The sequence below is a fragment of the Mus caroli genome, unplaced genomic scaffold (genome assembly GCF_978045245.1).
Source record: "Mus caroli unplaced genomic scaffold, Mus_caroli_1 scaffold_11, whole genome shotgun sequence".
Classification (NCBI taxonomy): Eukaryota; Metazoa; Chordata; class Mammalia; order Rodentia; family Muridae; genus Mus; species Mus caroli.
The window spans coordinates 117041426-117062462 of NW_028227266.1; the positions used below are offsets into that span (position 1 = coordinate 117041426).

Consider the following 21037-nt stretch of genomic DNA (forward strand, 5'->3'; position numbering starts at 1 on the left):
GCTGCTATAAAGTTGAGTTTTCTTTTGATAAAAAGTGTTACAAACTTGTCAACGCTTACACAAATAAGATCCGAATTCTCTGCTTCTATCTAGCCTCTATATCAACTCCTCTTACATAATCAAATCAAAGTTCCAAAGAAAGATGGTAGGTAGTGCATTTCTAGTAAACACACACGCACACACACACACGCGCACACACACACACACGCACAAACACACACACACACACACATGCACACACGCACACACACACACACCTTTTGTGCTTCTTACTTTATACATGTGTAAAATGCACATGCATGCACACACATTTTAGACAGGGTTTCACTCTATACCATATGTTAGTCTAAAACTCTGGATACACTAGCCTCCATCTCCTAAGCACTGGGATTTCCAGACATGCACCATCATGTCCAGCGTACAAATATACAGCCAGGCACGGTGACACACACCTTTAATCCCAGCATTTAGAGGGGTATACAGAATCAGAATCACAGAATTGGATATTAAATTTCATTACTTGAAAATGCAATAGTGAAACATTTTCATTGTTAGCTATTGCTTAACGGCAGTTTGACTGCTCTAAGCCTCGGATGAAATGTGCGACCTGGACTAAACCAGGAGGCAGTAAAGCCCCACAGTGCATCGATAACAAAGGTTCTGTAGCCGCTGGTTAGGAAGCACAGTGAGCGAGCGCTGGTAAGAACACAGCAGCCTGCTGAAACTGACACTCATCAGGGCACTCTTCACATCAATAGAGCCATGGACTCTGTGTCTTTATCAGTGTCCCAGCTGGTAATGGGTGAAGGTTAATGCCTTACCCCATTCTCTTCAATTTTGTACCCTAATTAGCCCTCCAAATCTATAGCTGTGAGTACCAAGTGTCTGTGCTCAAAGGAAACTAATTAATGCTAGCAAATTAGATCAAGTCCAAAGATCCAACAGGCAAACTCTTAGTTAAACGTTCCCTGTTAATAGGAAGCTGTCGATGGCTGCTGCTGGTGACTCTAGCGAGGCACACGGCTTTCCCTGAGAGTGATTCATCTCTCTGTCCCTAGAAAAGCTTCTAGCTCCTTCATAAGCCCAAGCTGCTGGCAGTCTGACCTGATTCTTACAACCAGCTGGGCTGAAAAGATGTGAAAAAAAAAAAAATTAAACAGAAAAGCTCTCCTCCGCAGCAATGTTTCAGGCATTTAGCAGAAAGTCAGATGGCTTATTAAAATTCCTCTATCTTTATCCAGGAGCCACACAATTAGCATATGGAATGGTCCTAAGTGAACTCCTACAATCATTTAATAAGCAGACCATAAGCATACATAGATGACAATGCTCTGGCTCCAACCTGTGAGCCCTGAGGGTGGGACTAACACTAGCATGAACTGTCCTGCGAGCAGATGAAGACTAAGGAAAATTATGTGTCCATAAAATAATTTTACCTTCTAAACACTTTCTTGTGAACAGCCTTTAAAAAGTCAATATTTAAATACTCAAAAATCAATCACAGCATACTTTCTAGTAATAGAAAATTATTAAAATAATCTAAATGAATCTCAAATTCTAAGATGCTTTTTTTGTTTTGTTTTGTTTTGTTTTTTCAAGACTCTGTATAGCCCTGGCTGTCCTGGAACTCACTTTGTAGACCAGGCTGGCCTTGAACTCAGAAATCCGCCTGCCTCTGCCTCCCAAATTCTGGGATTAAGGCATGCACCACCACCGCCCGGCCTTAGATGCTTTTTTAAAAGTGTTTTTATATTTATTTGCCTATTTATTGTACATGTGCATGTTTTGTGTTTGTAGGGGTGTGTGCAGGCTTACATGTCAAGGAGTGATTTCCAGAGGTCAGAGGACAACTTGTGGGACCTGGAGATGAATTCAGGCCCTCAAGCTTAGTGGCAAACGGCACTGCCGTTGAGCTATTCTCCAGCAACCACTAAGATGCTTTTACTAGTCAAAACACTGAAATGTTTTACAACCAATCTTAACAAAATCTACAACCAAATCTTAGCTCAATTTTTGACAAAACTTGAACCGGCATTATTTTCCACCACTATGATGTAATCATTGTAAGGCACGGGTACTCTATAGTCTTCTCTTTTCCTATGATGTAATCATTGTAAGGCACGGGTACTCTATAGTCTTCTCTTTTCCTATGATGTAATCATTGTAAGGCACGGGTACTCTATATATAGTCTTCTCTTTTCCTCAGACACTGAGACAGTTTCACCTTCTAAAAGGAAGTTCAGCACAGAAACACAAAGTCATACAGTTATTTTGCATTTTCATCAGAATCTTACCAGGAAAAGTTAACAGAGAGCACTTAGCTAGCTTTCCTGCACTCAAGGTGTCACAGGACAGTGGGCTACAAAACAGAAAAGAAAGAAAGAAAAGTGCACAGTCTGGGTCCGGGGTTCTCGTAACGAATGTATTTCCCCAGCAGTGGAGGGCTTTACTCCAATACTTTATTACACTTTCGAGATTTCCCCTGCATCGCCTGAATGAGGATGTGTTTTGAAAAGTCCCATGAGGCAAGTGGAAAGCTGCCTCTTGGGATTGTTAGTGTGACACCTGTCAATGCCAGATGTGCCCTGAACCCTGCAGGTGCCAATGGGCTAATTTCTCCTGACACCTGGGGTGGGAGAGTTGAAGGAAGGTGCCCTGATTAAACAACTAATCTCTAGTGAAAGCAAGAGCAATATCACAGGAGGACTTTTAAATTACTAATTGATAGAGGAGTTCAAATATCAGAGTCATACAAGCAGCACAAGGCTACCATAGGGACTGTTCCTGTCTTCCGACCTCCACTGGATTGCACAAGTCAATTCCAAGGCTGAAGGAGGAGGAGGAGGAGAAAAGGTCCCTAGCACATTCACTTTTTGACAGTCATAAAACTATAGTTGACACAGGCTGAGTCACCAGAAAGAAACCTGCAGTGATCTGTGACTCAAATTCTCTCACTAAAAATTACTACCGTGCTTGGACAAAGGGAAAGGGGAAAGGGGATGGGAGATGGAAAAATAGCCTATACAATCTCAGCACAAAAGAGAGAGAGAGGGAGGGGGGGAGAGAGAGAGGGGGGGGGGAGGGAAGGAGGGGAGGGAGGGAGCAAGCAGCTTCTGTTTATTTTTTTAATATTTTTTATTAGGTATTTTCCTCATTTACATTTCCAATGCTATTCCAAAAGTCCCCCATACCCTCCCCCCCCCCCACTCCCCTACCCACCTACTCCCACTTTTTAGCCCTGGCGTTCCCCTGTACTGGGGCATATAAAATTTGCAAGTCCAGTGGGCCTCTCTTCCCAGTGATGGCCAACTAGGCCATCTTTTGATACATATGCAGCTACAGTCAAGAGCTCCAGGGGGTACTGGTTAGTTGATAATGTTGTTCCACCTATAGGGTTACAGATCCATTTAGCTCCTTGGGTACTTTCTCTAGCTCCTCCATTGGGGGACCTGTGATCCATCCAATAGCTGACTGTGAGCATCCACTTCTGTGTTTGCTAGGCTGTGGCATAGTCTCACAAGAGACAGCTATATCAGGGTCCTTTCAGCAAAATCTTGCTAGTGTATGCAATGGTGTCAGCGTTTGGAAGCTGATTATGGGATGGATCCCCAGATATGGCAGTCTCTAGATGGTCCATCCTTTGTATGTTAGGAGGGTTTTGTCTGTAAGTACATCTGTGTGTGGCATGCATTTCTCGTGCCCAACATTTCAAAAGAGTATCAGATGCCCTGAGACTGGAGTCCCAAACTACTGTGAGCATCCATGTGGTTGCTGGGAATTGAACTTTGGACCTTTGGAAGAGCAACCAGTGCTCCTTAACCACTGAGCCATCTCCCCAGCTCCATTAGCAAAATTTTACTGCTTTGTTTTTTTGGTGTGGTTTTTTTTTTGGGGGGGGGTTGTTTTTGTTTTTGTTTTTTTCAAGGCAGGGTTTCTCTGTGTAGCCCTGGCTGTACTGGAGCTCACTCCGTAGACCAGGCTGGCCTCTAACTCAGAAATCCGCCTGCCTCTGCCTCCCAAGTGCTGGGATTAAAGGTGTGCGCCACCACGCCCGGCATTTTACTACTTTTTTAAATGGCCATTCCAAGAGGTAAATTATGCTTAAAGACGTTTCTAAGGTACTTTTCTGACAGCCCACTGACTACAGACCTATGACGGCCCCATTTTAGTTACCACTATCACTGTATGTGCATTTTAGTTACATATCAATCAACAATGATTCTAAAATTACTACACACAGGAACAATATTGTGAAAATCATTTTCAGAGACATGCATGTGTGGGTGCCCCTACATGCATTTACATACGTAACTTCTACTTCAGAACACACACAAAGCAAATTCTGATGCACTGCGAGTTCAAGCACGATACTCCTCATAATGCAGTAATGCGGCACTAAGGGAAACCGTCACTGTGTGAGCCTGTGCGCACACATTACAGCAGGCTGACAGTGAGCCTGTGTGTGCACACATTACAGAAGGCTGGCAGTGAGCCTGTGTGTGCACACATTACAGAAGGCTGACAGTGAGCCTGTGTGTGCGCACATTACAGCAGGCTGACAGTGAGCCTGTGTGTGCGCACATTACAGAAGGCTGACAGTGAGCCTGTGTGTGCACACATTACAGCAGGCTGACAGTGAGCCTGTGTGTGCACACATTACAGCAGGCTAGCAGTGAGCCTGTGTATGCACACATTACAGCAGGCTGACAGTGAGCCTGTGTATGCACACATTACAGCAGGCTGGCAGTGAGCCTGTGTGTGCACACATTACAGTAGGCTGGCTGTGAGCCTGTGTGTGCACACATTACAGCAGGCTGACAGTGAGCCTGTGTGTGCACACATTACAGAAGGCTGACAGTGAGCCTGTGTGTGCACACATTACAGCAGGCTGACAGTGAGCCTGTGTGTGCACACATTACAGTAGGCTGACAGTGAGCCTGTGTGTGCACACATTACAGCAGGCTGACAGTGAGCCTGTGTGTGCACACATTACAGCAGGCTGACAGTGAGCCTGTGTGTGCACACATTACAGCAGGCTGGCTGTGAGCCTGTGTGTGCACACATTACAGCAGGCTGACAGTGAGCCTGTGTGTGCACACATTACAGCAGGCTGGCTGTGAGCCTGTGTGTGCACACATTACAGCAGGCTGGCTGTGAGCCTGTGTGTGCACACATTACAGCAGGCTGACAGTGAGCCTGTGTGTGCACACTTTACAGCAGGCTGACAGTGAGCAGGTGTGTGCACACATTACAGTAGGCTGGCAGCTTCCTCCCAGGTCCATATTAGGTTCATGCTTTTTCTTCCTCTCTCAAAATTTACAGAATAACTAGTTTCTCCTGAACACTCACATCAAGTTTTTCTCTATAAAACTACACTTCCAGGAAGAAGGGGTTTTGTACCTGGGTTGGAGGGATGCTTTTAAATTGTAAATGAACAGAAGACTGACTGGAAATCTGAAGGCTGCGATGCTAGAATCTCAGTGCAAGTGTGAGAAGCAGCTCATACATATTAATTCCCTCAACTTGACTTTGAGGCTAGGGATTAAATTCACATCATATTATCATAAATGAGTTTGATCTCTGTCTGAATGTATGAATCTTACCTTCAACTTGTTCGGAGCACCTTTCTCTGGCCTTTTCTCTCATTATCTTTGGGATCAGAACATCTTTCTCAACGTGTCTCAGATGCTGCTCTGGAAAAAAGACATTTCATGGGAATTTCAAGTTAATAACTAGATAGGAAAACGTTAACATTCTAGTTTATTTAAAAATAAAAGTCTTAGCAAATATGCCTTAAATGGCTCTTTTACCACTGGATAAAGTTGTGGTTACTTTAATTACTATAAATCTGTCTAATTTTTTTTTATATAAAAGGAAAAAGGAGGGTCACAGCAACATCCTTCTAAAACTCTGAAAATTGTACGACAACAATTCCCCAACAATGTAATCTACTCAGACTGGAACAAATTTAAAGTCTCTCATTTTTTAATGTAATTTGCAAATGTTTTGATCTTTACTGATACTGAGATGCTGAGATAGATGAATAGACACAAAATTAAAAGATACATATGAAGAAGCATGAGGACAAGTGGTCTAAGAAAGACATAGCTGAGGAAAAACAAAAGTGGACCCCCCACAAGGTCCCTAGCCCACCAGTGAGTGGAAGACAACTTCTGTTCCATTCTAATTGCGCGGGACCAGAGACAGCATTAGGGAAGCAGAAAACCTGGCCTGACCAGGGTCACAAGTCCCTTCTGGTCAGCACCAGCACGGGGCCACCTTGGGCATGGAGTTGGCAGACACCCCCCAAGGTCCCTAGAGTACTCTCCACGGGATCTTAGGACCACGGGTGAGTGGAACACAACTTCTGTTCCATTCCAATCACACGGGACCTGAGTCAGCATTAGGGAAGCAGAAAACCTGGCCTGACCAGGGTCACAAGTCCCTTCTGGTCAGCACCAGCACCGGGTCACTTTGGCGAGGAGTCATAGGACACCTCCAAGGTGCCTAGAGGACAGCTTCTGAGGCAGACCCCGTTTCGGGCTCCAGACATCCAGACACCTTCCCTGCCAGAGGACAGGTGTCCTCCCCACCCTGGAGGGCTTTGCCGGAGCACCTGGGGAAGCCATCTTAGTTCCCGGATCCCTCTGAGACTAGTTTGCACAGGTGAGAGGGTGGACTACAGAAGCTAACAGCTTTTGGGATAGGCCCTGTTTCAGGCCTTCATATTCTGCCAGGAGGCAGCTACGAACGCCAGTAATCTGGGCGCCTTCCCTGCAAGAAGAGAGAGCTTGCCTGCAGAGAGTGCTCAGACCACTGAAACTCAGGAGAGAGCTAGTCTCCCAGGTCTGCTGATAGAGGCTAACAGAATCACGGGAGGAACAAGCTCTAACCAGAGACAACTATAACAACTCCAGAGTTTACCAGATGGAGAAAGGCAAAAGTAAGAATCTTACTAACAGAAATCAAGACCACTCACCATCATCAGAACGCAAAACTCCCACCTCACCCAGTCCTACCCCAACACACCTGAAAACTAGACCGGGATTTAAAAGCATATCTCATGATGATGGTAGAGGACATCAAGAAGGACTTTAGTAAGTCAATTAAGGAAATACAGAAGAACACTGCTAAAGAGTTACAAGTCCTTAAAGAAAAACAAGAAAACACAACCAAACAGGTAGAAGTCCTTAAAGAAAAACAAGATAGCACATCCATACAGGTGATGGAAATGAACAAAACCATACTAGACCTAAAAAGGGAAGTACACACAATAAAGAAAACCCAAAGTGAAGCAACGCTGGAGATAGAAACCCTAGGAAAAAAATCAGGAACCATAGATGTGAGTATCAGCAACAGAATAAAAGAGATGGAAGAGAGAATGTCAGGTGCAGAAGATTCCAGAGGGAACATGGACACAACAATCAAAGAAAATGCAAAATGCAAAAAGATCCTAACTCAAAACATCCAGGAAATCCATGACACAATGAGAAGACCAAACCTGATAAGAGGAGTAGATGAGAATGAAGATTTTCAACTTAAAGGGCCAGCAAATATCTTCATCAAAATTATAGAAGAAAACTTCCCAAACCTAAACAAAAGATGCCCATGAACATACAAGAAGCCTACTTACTCCAAATAGACTGGACCAGAAAAGAAATTCCTCCCGACACATGATAATCAGAACAACAAATACACTAAATAAAGATAGAATATTAAAAGCAGTAAGGGAAAAAGGTCAAGTAACATATAAAGGCAGGCCTATCAGAATTACACCAGACTTTTAACCAGAGACTATGAAAGTCAAAGATCCTGGACAGATGTTATACAGACACTAAGAGAACACAAATGCCAGCATAGGCTACTATACCCAGCCAAACTTCCAATTACCATAGATGGAGAAAACAAAGTATTCCATGACAAAACCAAATTCACACATTATCTTTCCTTGAATCGAGCCCTTCAAAGAATAATAAGAAAAAAAAAAATACAAGGACAGAAACCACAAGCAAGAAAGTAATCCTTCAACAAACATAAAAGAAGACAGCCACAAGAACAGAATGCCAACTCTAACAACAAAAATAATAGGATTCAATGGACTCAATTCCCCAATAAAAAGATATAGACTAACAGACTGGCTACAAAAACGGGACCCAACATTTTGCTGCTTACAGGAAACCCACCTTAGGGAAAACGACAGACACTACCTCAGAATGAAAGGCTGGAAAACAATTTCCAAGCAAATGGTCTGAAGAAACAAGCTGGAGTAGCCATTCTAATATTGAATAAAATCGACTTCCAACCCAAAGTTATCAAAGAAGACAAGGAGGGACACTTCATATTCATCAAAGGTAAAATCCTCCAAGAGGAACTCTCAATTCTGAATATCTATGCTCCAAATGCAAGGGCAGCCACATTCATAAAAGAAACTTTAGTAAAGCTTAAAGCACACATTGCACCTCATACAATAATAGTGGGAGACTTCAACACACCACTTTCATCAATGGACAGATCATGGAAACAGAAATTAAACAGGGACACAGTGAAACTAACAGAAGTTATGAAACAAATGGATTTAACAGATATCTATAGAACATTTTATCCTAAAACAAAAGGATATACCTTCTTCTCAGCACCTCATGGTACCTTCTTCAAAATTGACCATATAATTGATCATAAAACAGGCCTCAACAGATGCAAGAATATTGAAATTGTACCATGCATCCTATCAGATCACCATGGACTAAGGCTGATCTTCAATAACAACATAAATAATAGACAGCCAACATTCACATGGAAAATGAACAACACTCTTCTCAATGATACCTTGGTCAAGGAAGGAATAAAGAAAGAAATTAAAGACTTTTTAGAGTTTAATAAAAATGAAGCCACAACATACCCAAACTTATGGAACACAATGAAAGCATTTCTAAGAGGAAAACTCATAGCTCTGAGTGCCTCCAAAAAGAAACTAGAGAGAGCACACACTAGACAACACACCTAAAAGCTCTAGAACAAAAGGAAGCAAATTCACCCAAGAGGAGTAGACTGCAGGAAATAATCAAACTCAGGGGCGAAATCAACCAAGTGGAAACAAGAACTATTCAAAGAATCAACCAATGGAGGAGCTGGTTCTTTGAGAAAATCAACAAGATAGATAAACCCTTAGCCAGACTCACTAGAGGGCACAGGGACAGCATCGTAATTAACAAAATCAGAAATGAAAACGGAGAGATAACAACAGATCCTGAAGAAATACAAAACACCATCAGATCCTTCTACAAAAGGCTATACTCAACAAAACTTGAAAACCTGGATGAAATGGACAAATTTCTAGACAGATACCAGTACCAAAGTTAAATCAGGATCACGTTAATGATCTAAACACTCCTTTATGCCCTAAAGAAATAGAAGCAGTCATTAATAGTCTCCCAACCAAAAATAGCCCAGGACCAGATGGGTTTAGTCCAGAGTTCTATCAGACCTTCAAAGATCTAATTCCAGTTCTGCACAAACTATTCCACAAAATAGAAGCAGAAGGTACTCTACCCAATTCATCCTATGAAGCCACAATTACTCTGATACCTAAACCATAGAAAGACCCAACAAAGATAGAGAACTTCAGACCAATTTCCCTTATGAATATAGATGCAAAAATCCTCAATAAAATTCTCGCTAACCGAATCCAAGAACACATCAAAACAATCATCCATCCTGACCAAGTAGGTTTCATTCCAGGGATGCAGGGATGGTTTAATATACGGAAATCCATCAACGTAATCCACTATATAAACAAACTCAAAGACAAAAACTACATGATCATCTCGTTAGATGCGGAAAAAGCATTTGACAAATTCCAACACCCATTCATGATAAAAGTTGGAAAGATCAGGAATTCAAGGCCCATACCTAAACATGATAAAAGCAATCTACAGCAAACCAGTAGCCAACATCAAAATAAATGGTGAGAAGCTGGAAGCAATTCCACTAAAATCAGGGACTAGACAAGGCTGTCCACTCTCTCCCTACCTATTCAACATTGTACTTGAAGTCCTAGCCAGAGCAATTAGACAACAAAAGGAGATCAAGGGGATACAAATTGGAAAGGAAGAAGTCAAAATATCATTTTTTGCAGATGATATGATAATATATATAAGTGACCCTAAAAATTCTACCAGAGAACTCCTAAACCTGATAAACAGCTTCAGTGAAGTAGCTCGATATAAAACTAACTCAAACAAGTCAATGTCCTTTCTCTACACAAAGGATAAACAGGCTGAGGAAGAAATTAGGGAAACAACACCCTTCTCAATAGTCACAAATAATATAAAATACCTTGGTGTGACTCTAACTATGGAAGTGAAAGATCTGTATGATAAGAACTTCAAGTCTCTGAAGAAAGAAATTAATGAAGATCTCAGAAGATGGAAAGATCTCCCATGCTCATGGATTGGCAGGATCAATATAGTAAAAATGGCTATCTTGCCAAAAGCAATCTACAGATTCAGTGCAATCCCCATCAAAATTCCAACTCAATTCTTCAACGAATTAGAAAGGGCAATCTGCAAATTCATCTGGAATAACAAAAAACCTAGGATAGCAAAAACTCTTCTCAAGGATAAAAGAACCTCTGGTGGAATCACCATGCCTGACCTAAAGCTGTACTACAGAGCAATTGTGATAAAAACTGCATGGTACTGGTATAGCAACAGACAAGTAGACCAATGGAATAGAATTGAAGACCCAGAAATGAACCCACACACATATGGTCACTTGATCTTTGACAAGGGAGCTAAAACCATCCAGTGGAAAAAAGACAGCATTTTCAACAAGTGGTGCTGGCACAACTGGCAGTTAACATGTAGAAGAATGTGAATTGATCCATTCCTATCTCCTTGTTCTAAGGTCAAATCTAAGTGGATCAAGGAGCTCCACATAAAACCAGAGACACTGAAACTTATAGAGGAGAAAGTGAGGAAAAGCCTCGAAGATATGGGCACAGGGGAAAAGTTCCTGAATAGAACAGCAATGGCTTGTGCTGTAAGATCGAGAATCGATAAATGGGACCTCATAAAACTGCAAAGCTTCTGCAAGGCAAAAGACACCATCAACAAGACAAAAAGACCACCAACAGATTGGGAAAAGATCTTTACCTATCCTAAATCAGATAGGGGACTAATATCCAATATATATAAAGAACTCAAGAAGGTGGACTCAAGAAAATCAAATAACCCCATTAAAAAATAGGGCTCAGAGCTAAACAAAGAATTCTTACCTGAGGAATACCAAATGGCTGAGAAGCACCTGAATAAATGTTAAGCATCCTTAATCATCAGGGAAATGCAAATCAAAACAACCCTGAGATTCCACCTCACACCAGTCAGAATGGCTAAGATCAAAAATTCAGGTAACAGCAGATGCTGGCAAGGATGTGGAGAAAGAGGAACACTCCTCCGTTGTTGGTGGGATTGCAAGCTTGTACAACCACTCTGAAAATCAGTCTGGCAGTTCCTCAGAAAATTGGACATAGTACTACCGGAGGATCCTGCAATACCTCTCCTGGGCATATATCCAGAAGATATTCCAACCGGTAAGAAGGACACATGCTCCACTATGTTCATAGCAGCCTTATTCATAATAGCCAGAAGCTGGAAAGAACCCAGATGCCCCTCAACAGAGGAATGGATACAGAAAATGTGGTACATTTACACAATGGAGTACTACTCAGCTATTAAAAAGAATGAATTTATGAAATTCCTAGGCAAGTGGATAGACCTGGAGGGCATCATCCTGAGTGAGGTAACCCAATCACAAAAGAACTCACATGATATGTATTCACTGATAAGTGGATATTAGCCCAGAAACTTAGACTACCCAAGATATAAGATACAATTTGAGAAACACATGAAACTCAAGAAGAAGGAAGACCAAAGTGTGGAAACTTTGCCCCTTCTTAGAATTGGGAACAAAACACCCATGGAAGGAATTACAGAGACAAAGTTTGGAGCTGAGACGAAAGGATGGACCATGTAGAGACTGCCATATCCGGGGATCCATCCCATAATCAGCCTCCAAACACTGACACCAATGCATACACTAGCAAGATTTTGCTGAAAGAACCCTGATATAGCTGTCTCTTGTGAGACTATGCCACAGCCTAGCAAACATAGAAGTGGATGCTCACAGTCAGCTATTGGATGGATCACAGGTCCCGGAATGGAGGAGCTAGAGAAATTACCCAAGGAGCTGGGGGGATCTGCAACCCTGTAGGTGGAACAACAATATGAACTAACCAGTACCCCCCAGAGCTCATGTCTCTAGCTGCATATGTATCAAAAGATGGCCTAATTGGCCATCAGTGGAAAGAGAGGCCCATTGGTCGTGCAAAGTTTATATGCCTCAGTACAGGGGAAGGCAAGGGCCAAGAAGTGAGAGTGGGTGGGTAGGGGAGTGGGGGGAGGGGAGGGTATGGGGGACTTTTGGGATAGCACTGGAAATGTAAATGAAGAAATAACCTAATTTAAAAAAAGAAAGAAAGAAAGAAAGAAAAACAAAAGTGGAGGGGCCTATGAAATTATGTAAGATTTCTGTGCCCCCTAAGCACACCATCTACCATGGGCTGAAACTGCAAACTCAGCAACTACAAACACATGTTCCCTAAATTCTGAGAGTCCTGGAAAGAGAAGGAGCGACTGCCTTACACCACCACAAGGAATCCAATAGACAAAAGGCAGGTGAAGTCTAATTAAAAGAGATGGCCATACTTCCATGAGTACCCCGGGAAGACTGATGCCAAAGCGGATGCTGCTCCATGTAGAAGCTACCTGCACCTGGGCAGAAAACACAGGTTATTAACCCTCCACTGCTGTCATACCACAGAGTGCAAGAAAGGTGTTCAACCCTCAAAGCCCAGGGATTCTAAGAAGACCTGGAGCCCCCCAACTCCTTGTGGTACCATGCTAATAGCTGTTGGTCTGGGCGGCTATGAACGGATATATATTTATAAAGAACACACACACAACCTGACAACCAATACCGAGAACAAAGCATCCAAGAGACACCTCGGTTTAAAGAACAAAACGCCTCAGAATAACCAACCACAGTTTATAAAAGAGAAACTGAGTTCTAAGAGAGTTAAAGGCATAAGGGAGGATTTTGAAAAAAAATGAATAAAAATAGAGAAACAAATGAACAGACATAAGTCCTCAGACAGAAGTGGGGCACAGACTATAATCTAAGCGGTCTTGGATAAAATGCTCAACCCTGTGAGATAACAGGCTCATTGCCTGCACAGGGAATGGCATGGTGCCGTGTCTACCAGAATGTGCAGCACCAAGACGGCAGAGAGATTCCTTGAGTCTCTGAAATGATTGCCTCACAACTGGCAACTGACACTACAAGGGTCCAACCACCAATCAGGAGTGAGGCTAAAGGCTTTCAGAAATGCAGGAATTAAAACCTTCATTCCTTGGAACCCAGAAGGAGGTGTGGTCTCCTCGTTGCTACTCAGCCATCTCAGTGACTCAGACACACTTACACACAGGGATCCTGCAGGTTGCAGGGGCTTCTCTTCTAGGACCCAAGGACTGGTGTTCATTTCGGCACTGCAACTAGAAGGTCTGTTTACAAAGTCAGTCCTGCCTTTACCTCTGCATGCCATATCTGGATTGGAATGGCCACAGCAGGCCTGCTTGTTAGATAATCAGGAGACCTACACTCCTCTCTACTTGTGAGCTCTAAAGTCTGGCAGGTGGGTTAGGACACAGCAATCTGAGAAAGAAGGCCTAGAAATGAAACAACTGAGGACAGCCAGGTGAGTCCCAGTGGCCCTGTCTGACCCTGTCCCCAAATTCATATAGCATTGCTATATGTTTCCAAGTTATTCGGGACAGTCCTAGATAGGAGTCAGACTCCATGGTTTGCATCAAGATCACATTACAAATGAGCAGGAGGATGGGGAGAGAACAAAACCTTGGTAAAGTAAAATCACACACACATAAAACCAGAATATATACTCATAAAAAAATGCTAAATATATATGTATATATGTTTTATATATATACGTGTGTGTTTGTGTGTATACATACATATTGGGAGAAAGATCTTTGGATGTCTCCAAACATGATTAAATACATACACATATATGGCATACTATAAAAAGATAAATACAGTTAATCTTTTTAAAGATTTATTTATTGTTATTTTATGTATGTGTGTGTTTGCCTGGGCATATGGATGTGCACCATATGCAAGCCAGGGAGGGTGTCAGAACGCCTGGAACTGGACTTACAAACGCTTGTGAGCTCTCTTTAGATAATGGGAACCAAACCTGGGTCGTCTGGAAGAGAAACAAGTGCTCCTAGCCACCCGGCCTTCTCTCCAGCCCCAAATAAAGACTGTTAACTAAAATAGTTGAACATTTTCAAGTACTTTATTACAACATTTATAGAATACGCTCCTTAATAATAGGGTGTTTATCAAAATACACTGCAATTGGATCATGAGGCAAACTCACTGGACATCTAAAAGGACTCAAAGCCCAGGAAGCTCGACCTCTGGACAGCAAGGTAAGTAAAAACCAGTGGCAGGCAGGGCTCTGGGTAGCTCCAAATAAGTTTAAAAACAGCAAGACATTTTTAGGTGATCCACTGGTTCTGAAGTGATATCAAAAGAGAAATTATAAAATATTTCAAAGTTAATGAAAATGAAAACATATCCAAAGTTCAATATTATAGCTAAAACAGTACTTGTAAGGAAATGTGAGGTAAGAGCCTACGTAGAAATAGATTTTAAATTAATGTAAGCAGCTACCTTGAAAAAACAGAAAATTGGTAAATAAAACACAAAGCAAGCAAAGGGAATGGTGTAATACAAAAAGCAAAAACCAAAAAAATAACAGAAATAAAAATCAGTAAAACAAAAACTAAGAAAATTAAAAGTGAATAACTGTACTAAGATTGATGGGGGGGGTCAGTAATTTCAAATATGCAAAATACAAATTTTTAAACAATAAGAGATCACTCACAAATTTGGAATAGTAAATTTGATGATTAAAATTAAATAAAAAAATTTCTTGAAACCCAAAATCAAATCTCACTCAAAAGCGCCAGCCAGCATACTTTTTTATTTACTGAATTTATAGTTAAGAGAAGATTCTCAGCCCAAATAGCTTCCCTACTGATTGAACATTTAAAAAAAAAATCAATAAGTTCTATATAAATCCTTTGTCCTGAAAATCATTCTTAGTAGCATCCTAATATCAGAACCAAAGTTATAAGAAACACAAACACACAGCACTCTACTGCCCCTTTGATCAATACAGATGCAAAATTCTCAACAATAAGCAAACTGAAGATAATGATATGTTTAAAAAAAAAAAGAACAAACAAACACAGCAGTGCTTTGTGATCAAGCAGCATCTACTGCAGGATTCCAAGGGTCACTGAACAGACAGACATCAGTAAGGGAAATTCACACAAAAAATAAATCGGGGAAACACGGTAATCACAACAGACGTTGAAAAGTTCCTGCCGAGATCCAATATCCTTATAGAATAAAGGATCTCAGCAAAGTAAGACTAGAAAAGGCTGTTGCTCGCTGTGATAAATAACATCTAACTCCAACCAGAACACAGGGTTCAAGCTACCCCTGGGAAAGCAATCAAGACAGAGGAGGCAGCTCTCTCTCACCATTCCTACCAGGCTCCATCCTAGACTCTCACCATACCTACCCGGCTAAATCCTAGACTCTCACCATTCCTACCAGGCTCCATCATGGACTCTCACCATTCCTACCAGGCTCCATCCTGGACTCTCACACCATTCCTACCAGGCTCAATCCTGGACTCTCACCATTCCTACCAGGCTCCATCCTGGACTCTCACCATTCCTACAAGGCGCCATCCTGGACTCTCACCATCCCTACCAGGCTCCATCCTGGACTCTCACCATCCCTACCAGGCTCCATCCTGGACTCTCACCATTCCTACCAGGCTCCATCCTAGACTCTCACCATTCCTACCAGGCTCCATCCTGGACTCTCACCATCCCTACCAGGCTCCATCCTAGACTCTCACCATCCCTACCAGGCTCCATCCTGGACTCTCACCATTCCTACCAGGTTCCATCCTAGACTCTCACGATTCCTACCAGGTTCCATTCTAGACTCTCACCATCCCTACCAGGCTCCATCCTAGACTCTCACCATCCCTACCAGGCTCCATCCTAGACTCTCACCATCCCTACCAGGCTCCATCCTAGACTCTCACCATCCCTACCAGGCTCCATCCTAGACTCTCACCATTCCTACCAGGCTCCATCCTAGACTCTCACCATCCCTACCAGGTTCCATCCTAGACTCTCACCATCCCTACCCGGCTCCATCCTAGACTCTCACCATTCCTACCAGGCTCCATCCTAGACTCTCACCATTCCTACCAGGCTCCATCCTAGACTCTCACCATTCCTACCAGGCTCCATCCTAGACTCTCACCATCCCTACCAGGTTCCATCCTAGACTCTCACCATCCCTACCCGGCTCCATCCTAGACTCTCACCATTCCTACCAGGCTCCATCCTAGACTCTCACCATCCCTACTAGGCTCCATCCTAGACTCTCACCATCCCTACCAGGCTCCATCCTAGACTTTCCAGACAGTACAATCCAAGGGGGCAGGGGGAGCCAGATTGAAAAGGAAGAAATATAATTACAGCTATCAAAGAGAAAATAAATCTACAGAAAAAAAATAGAAACAATCTTTATAAGAACGCCACCAGATTTATTAAAAGAATCAGCATGATTGGCAGACACAAACTGATATGCAACGTTCAGATGAAGATGGCACAGGAAGAGAGCCAGGGGATGAGTCAAGAAGTGTTACAATTGGAAAGTTACTTAGAATGGAAAGAAACTCTGAAAGGGAAATTAGAAGAATAATAGTGGGGACGGCAGTAGAAAGACTACATGCAGTAAATGTCCTCAGTTTTAAACAGAAGCAGAACAGCACTCTCCATTCATGAAGAGGAATTCTTAAAAACAAACAGATCATAAAAAGCAATGCTGCTGATGGTTAAGATGTCTATCTACATTTTGGCTGTAGAGATGGCTCAGTGTTTGAGCACTGGCTGCTCTTCCAGAGGACTGTGTCATATTCTTAGCACCCAAATGGCTACTCACATCTATAACTCCAATTCCAGGGAAGCTGATGCCATCTTCTGACCTCAGGTATACACATGGTACATAGACATACATAGAGGCAAAATATCCACACACATAAAAATTAATAATGATTCAATTTTTAAATAATATATTTACATTCCAGCTAGGCATGGTGGCAAATACTTGCAATCCCACCATTTGGAAGGCTCTAAGCCAGCATGGGGAGGGGAGGAGGCAGAGGGATCTGGGGGGGGGGGGCTTTACTTAGTGAAGTGCTTACTGTGCAAGCACAAGAAGCTACCCCTAGAACCCACATAGTCCATGTGCCAGCCGTGGGGACATGGACTTGCAAGCCCAGTACTGAGAAGGTGAGGACTCACTGGCCAGCCAGCGAAGCCTACCTGGTGACCTCCAGGCCAGTGAGAGAGGCCCGGGCTCAAAGGAGGTGGACAGTGTCCCTGAGGATGACAGCCCAGGTTGTCCTTCAGCTTTCGTGCACCTGCTCACACCTGAACACACACACACACACACACGCACTTAGAAAAAAGATCCACAGATACCTATATTTCACTTAAATGTGGATGGTAATAGACCTTGATAAATTATACACACATATTGTAATCTATAGTGAAACCACTAAAAAAAAAAACCCATTAACTTACAAAGCATTACACATAAATAAAACACTCAGAGTAGAAAGCAAGCAGCATTCAACGTCGTTAAATACACTCATTTACGAATGGCAGTAACACAGCGTAGCTAATTCTGTGAGATGGGTCAGTATGCACGGGAGAAAGCCTACTGCAGCAAAGCTCACAGTAGAAAAGGAGCTCTGAAAGCAATGCTCTAACCTTCCACTTACAAAACCAGAAACAGGGGAAGTGAGCTCCGTGTAAGGAGTCTAAGACAGTGACAGAGCACAGAGCACAGTGAGAAGGGCCAGAGAAAGATAAATCAGATTGTAAAATGCAAGCTGCTTCTCTCTAAATCAACAGAACTAGCCGGGGGGGGGGGGGGGGCTCCTTTAACAAATTCGCCAAACACTTAAAGAACGAATAATATCAACTTTAGTCTTTTCCTAACACATTTCAGAACAGCAACATTATGCTAATACCCAGAGCAAAGGGAGTATTTACAGCAAGAACACAGGCACACAAGCACACACACAGTATACCTCATCAACACAAATGTAAGTATGTATCCTCTAGAAAACACCAGTGAATTAAACCCAATATATAAAAAGAAAACCACATAAAACCACATAAATAAGTTGGGTTTATCTCAGCAACTCAAGGTTGTTACACTACTTTAAAATATTATATGTATAGGATGAATATCCTATGAATAGCCTAAAAAATAAAAGTATACATCAATTGGTTCTGCTACAGCACAAGACAAAATTAAATATACATTCATAAAGAAAAAACATTTATAAAAGTAAATTTACTTAATTCAATTTTTAAAACTAAATATTCAACAAGACAAACAAAACAGCAAAACAAAGTGAATCCAATAGCTAATATAATGCTTTAAAAAGGAACACGGAGCACATGAACACATTCCTTATAAAAGTGAAAGGCGAACTACAAACTCACATAACTGCTGGGCACCCAGCTCACAGGGAGAGTATCTAACATGTTCAAGACCCTGGGTTAGGTCCCCAGCACTTCAAACTGGAGAAAAGCCAAGAGGGCTACTATGAAGTTAATAAGACTGTACCAATTCAAGTTTGTGGGTTTAATATCATCTTACAATTATATATCATCCCTACAGAAGTCCATCACAAGGATATATGGGAGTTTACATGGTATTTTTGGTAACTTCATGTGAATCTACAATTTCAAAGAACCAGATATAAAACCATCTAGAAGCCATCACAGAGAAAGGTCATCAGGACCCAGCATCAAGAAGAGCTGACTTATATATAACATCAAACCTATAAGCCAAGGAAGGGGGTTAAAACAAACAAACAAACAAAATCAATGGCTTAGACTTCAGTACATTTTCAAACTTCTGCTCTGTGAAAGAACCCATTAAGGTAAGACATCCATGGCTCAACACTTGGGGCAACAAACGCACCTGGGGTCTAGGATCCCTACTACCTGGGGCAGTGTGGCAGCAGCTCTTCTGACTGGGAACCAGTCCAGAGCGGTCGGCCAGTCACAGTGACCAGGGAAGAAAGTCAAATGGAGCTGTGCACTGCAGTGTGGCCAACAGAGCACTTGTCCAGTATGTACAAGACACGGGTTCCACCCCAGCGTTGTCAAAAGATAAAGGGCAAGCTATGGATAGAAACAAGTTCTACAAATCTCATCTGACAAAGGACTTAATTGAAAATATATGAAAAGCTTTTAACTCAGCAATAAGAAAACAAACACACAAGGCTGGCAAGAGACCTCAGTGGGTACAGGCACCCTGAGCTCTACCCCTAGAGTCCAACAAAAAGTGAAAAGACATGGGGGGTGCGGAACACTAATTACACAAAGTTGCCTCTGCCCTCCACATCATTCATAGTCACACACCCATTCACACACATATCATCATGTACCACACCGGTACACACAATATGGTGTGTTATAAATGGGGAAAGACTTGAACAGACATTATATATAAAGGAGATACACAGCTGGGGGAAAAGCATGCGAAGAGACGCTCAATGCTATCACTTTAGAAAAAGCAAAACTAAGGGACAAGGAGAGAGTAATGAAAGTCTGTTAGAATGGACATGATGTAAATGCCGAGGAGCTGACAGACATAGAGCAGACCCATCCCCTTATGTGCTGCTGAGAAACTTCTTACCGTGACACTCTGAAGCATGAAGCCCGTCCCCATACAGCCCATCATATACTTATCACAACTAAGCAGAGCTCTGTGGATCTACTCTAGAAAACTGCAAACTCGTGTTCTTGTGAATGCCTGCACATAAACCTCACTGTAGGTCTATTTATACTTATAACACATAACACGAAGCTCCTTCAGCAGGTAAGTGGACACACAATAACACTTCAGACTACAGAGTATTAGCAATAAAACAAAGCGACCTCTGACATACAACATAACTTGGCATAACTTGGATAGAGTCCAAGAGCATCACACTGAATGAACAGAGACCTTAAAGGTTACACATGAGAAAGCTACACTGATGGAGAGCAAACCACTGAGAGGCAACGCGGGAACGCCCTCTGTAGTTAGCAGAGTGGCTCTGCTGCTGACTGTGGGCATACTTACTTATTTTAACCTTAACACGTGAAAACAAGCAACTATAGACAGGAAAAGGAGTGGTTTGACTAAGAGGCAACAGCCTGGTGACAGTGTCAATCCCCAGCTTTGTCATAGTGCGTCACAGTAGCACGCTTCTTTTCTGTTATGTTTTTCCCTTGAAAGGAGCTTTTTCTTTTACTGTGACCCTATCAGACACTGATTACACACAGACATTGAATATGTTTGCATGTGTCATGTATGACAAGACTTTATATAAGAAAGAATGAGATTTTAGTCTCCCCTCCAATATCGAGCTTGGTCCTTTGAGGGAATATCTCACCTGCTGAAAGGCATGGACTGTGATTACATATTTACCATTAGGGAACACTGGGTAAAAGGTGCATGGAAATTGTACTAGTTTATAGTTTCTTAGGAGTATTACTAAATTACCACAAAGTAAAGTTATGCTTTTAAAAGTTAAGCATTTTTGAGAGTAGAGAACCTAGTACAACCAAGAAAAAGTGAGTGACCATGAAAACAGCTCTTTACCCATGCTCCTTCAGCAACCATGATGAAATTCACTGGGTCAGACAACAAAAACAATATAGAAGAGAACCTGATTGGGAAGATGAGTGGGAGTGGAACACAAAGTGTAATGAGGGGCATGGCTGTGATGTGA

The 21037-nt window shown here is 42.2% G+C and overlaps 1 protein-coding gene across 2 annotated transcripts in view; it reads right to left on the reverse strand.

Moving 5' to 3' along the window:
• Window positions 1–21037, reverse strand: part of Cmc1 (C-X9-C motif containing 1) — a 78225-nt gene that overhangs the window by 40310 nt on the left and 16878 nt on the right. For both annotated transcript variants that reach the window (XM_085828161.1, XM_021171243.2), the window contains exon 2: window positions 5604–5693. In XM_085828161.1, the coding sequence (XP_085684287.1) occupies window positions 5604–5693 (90 nt within the window). The remainder of the gene's footprint in view (window positions 1–5603; window positions 5694–21037) is intronic.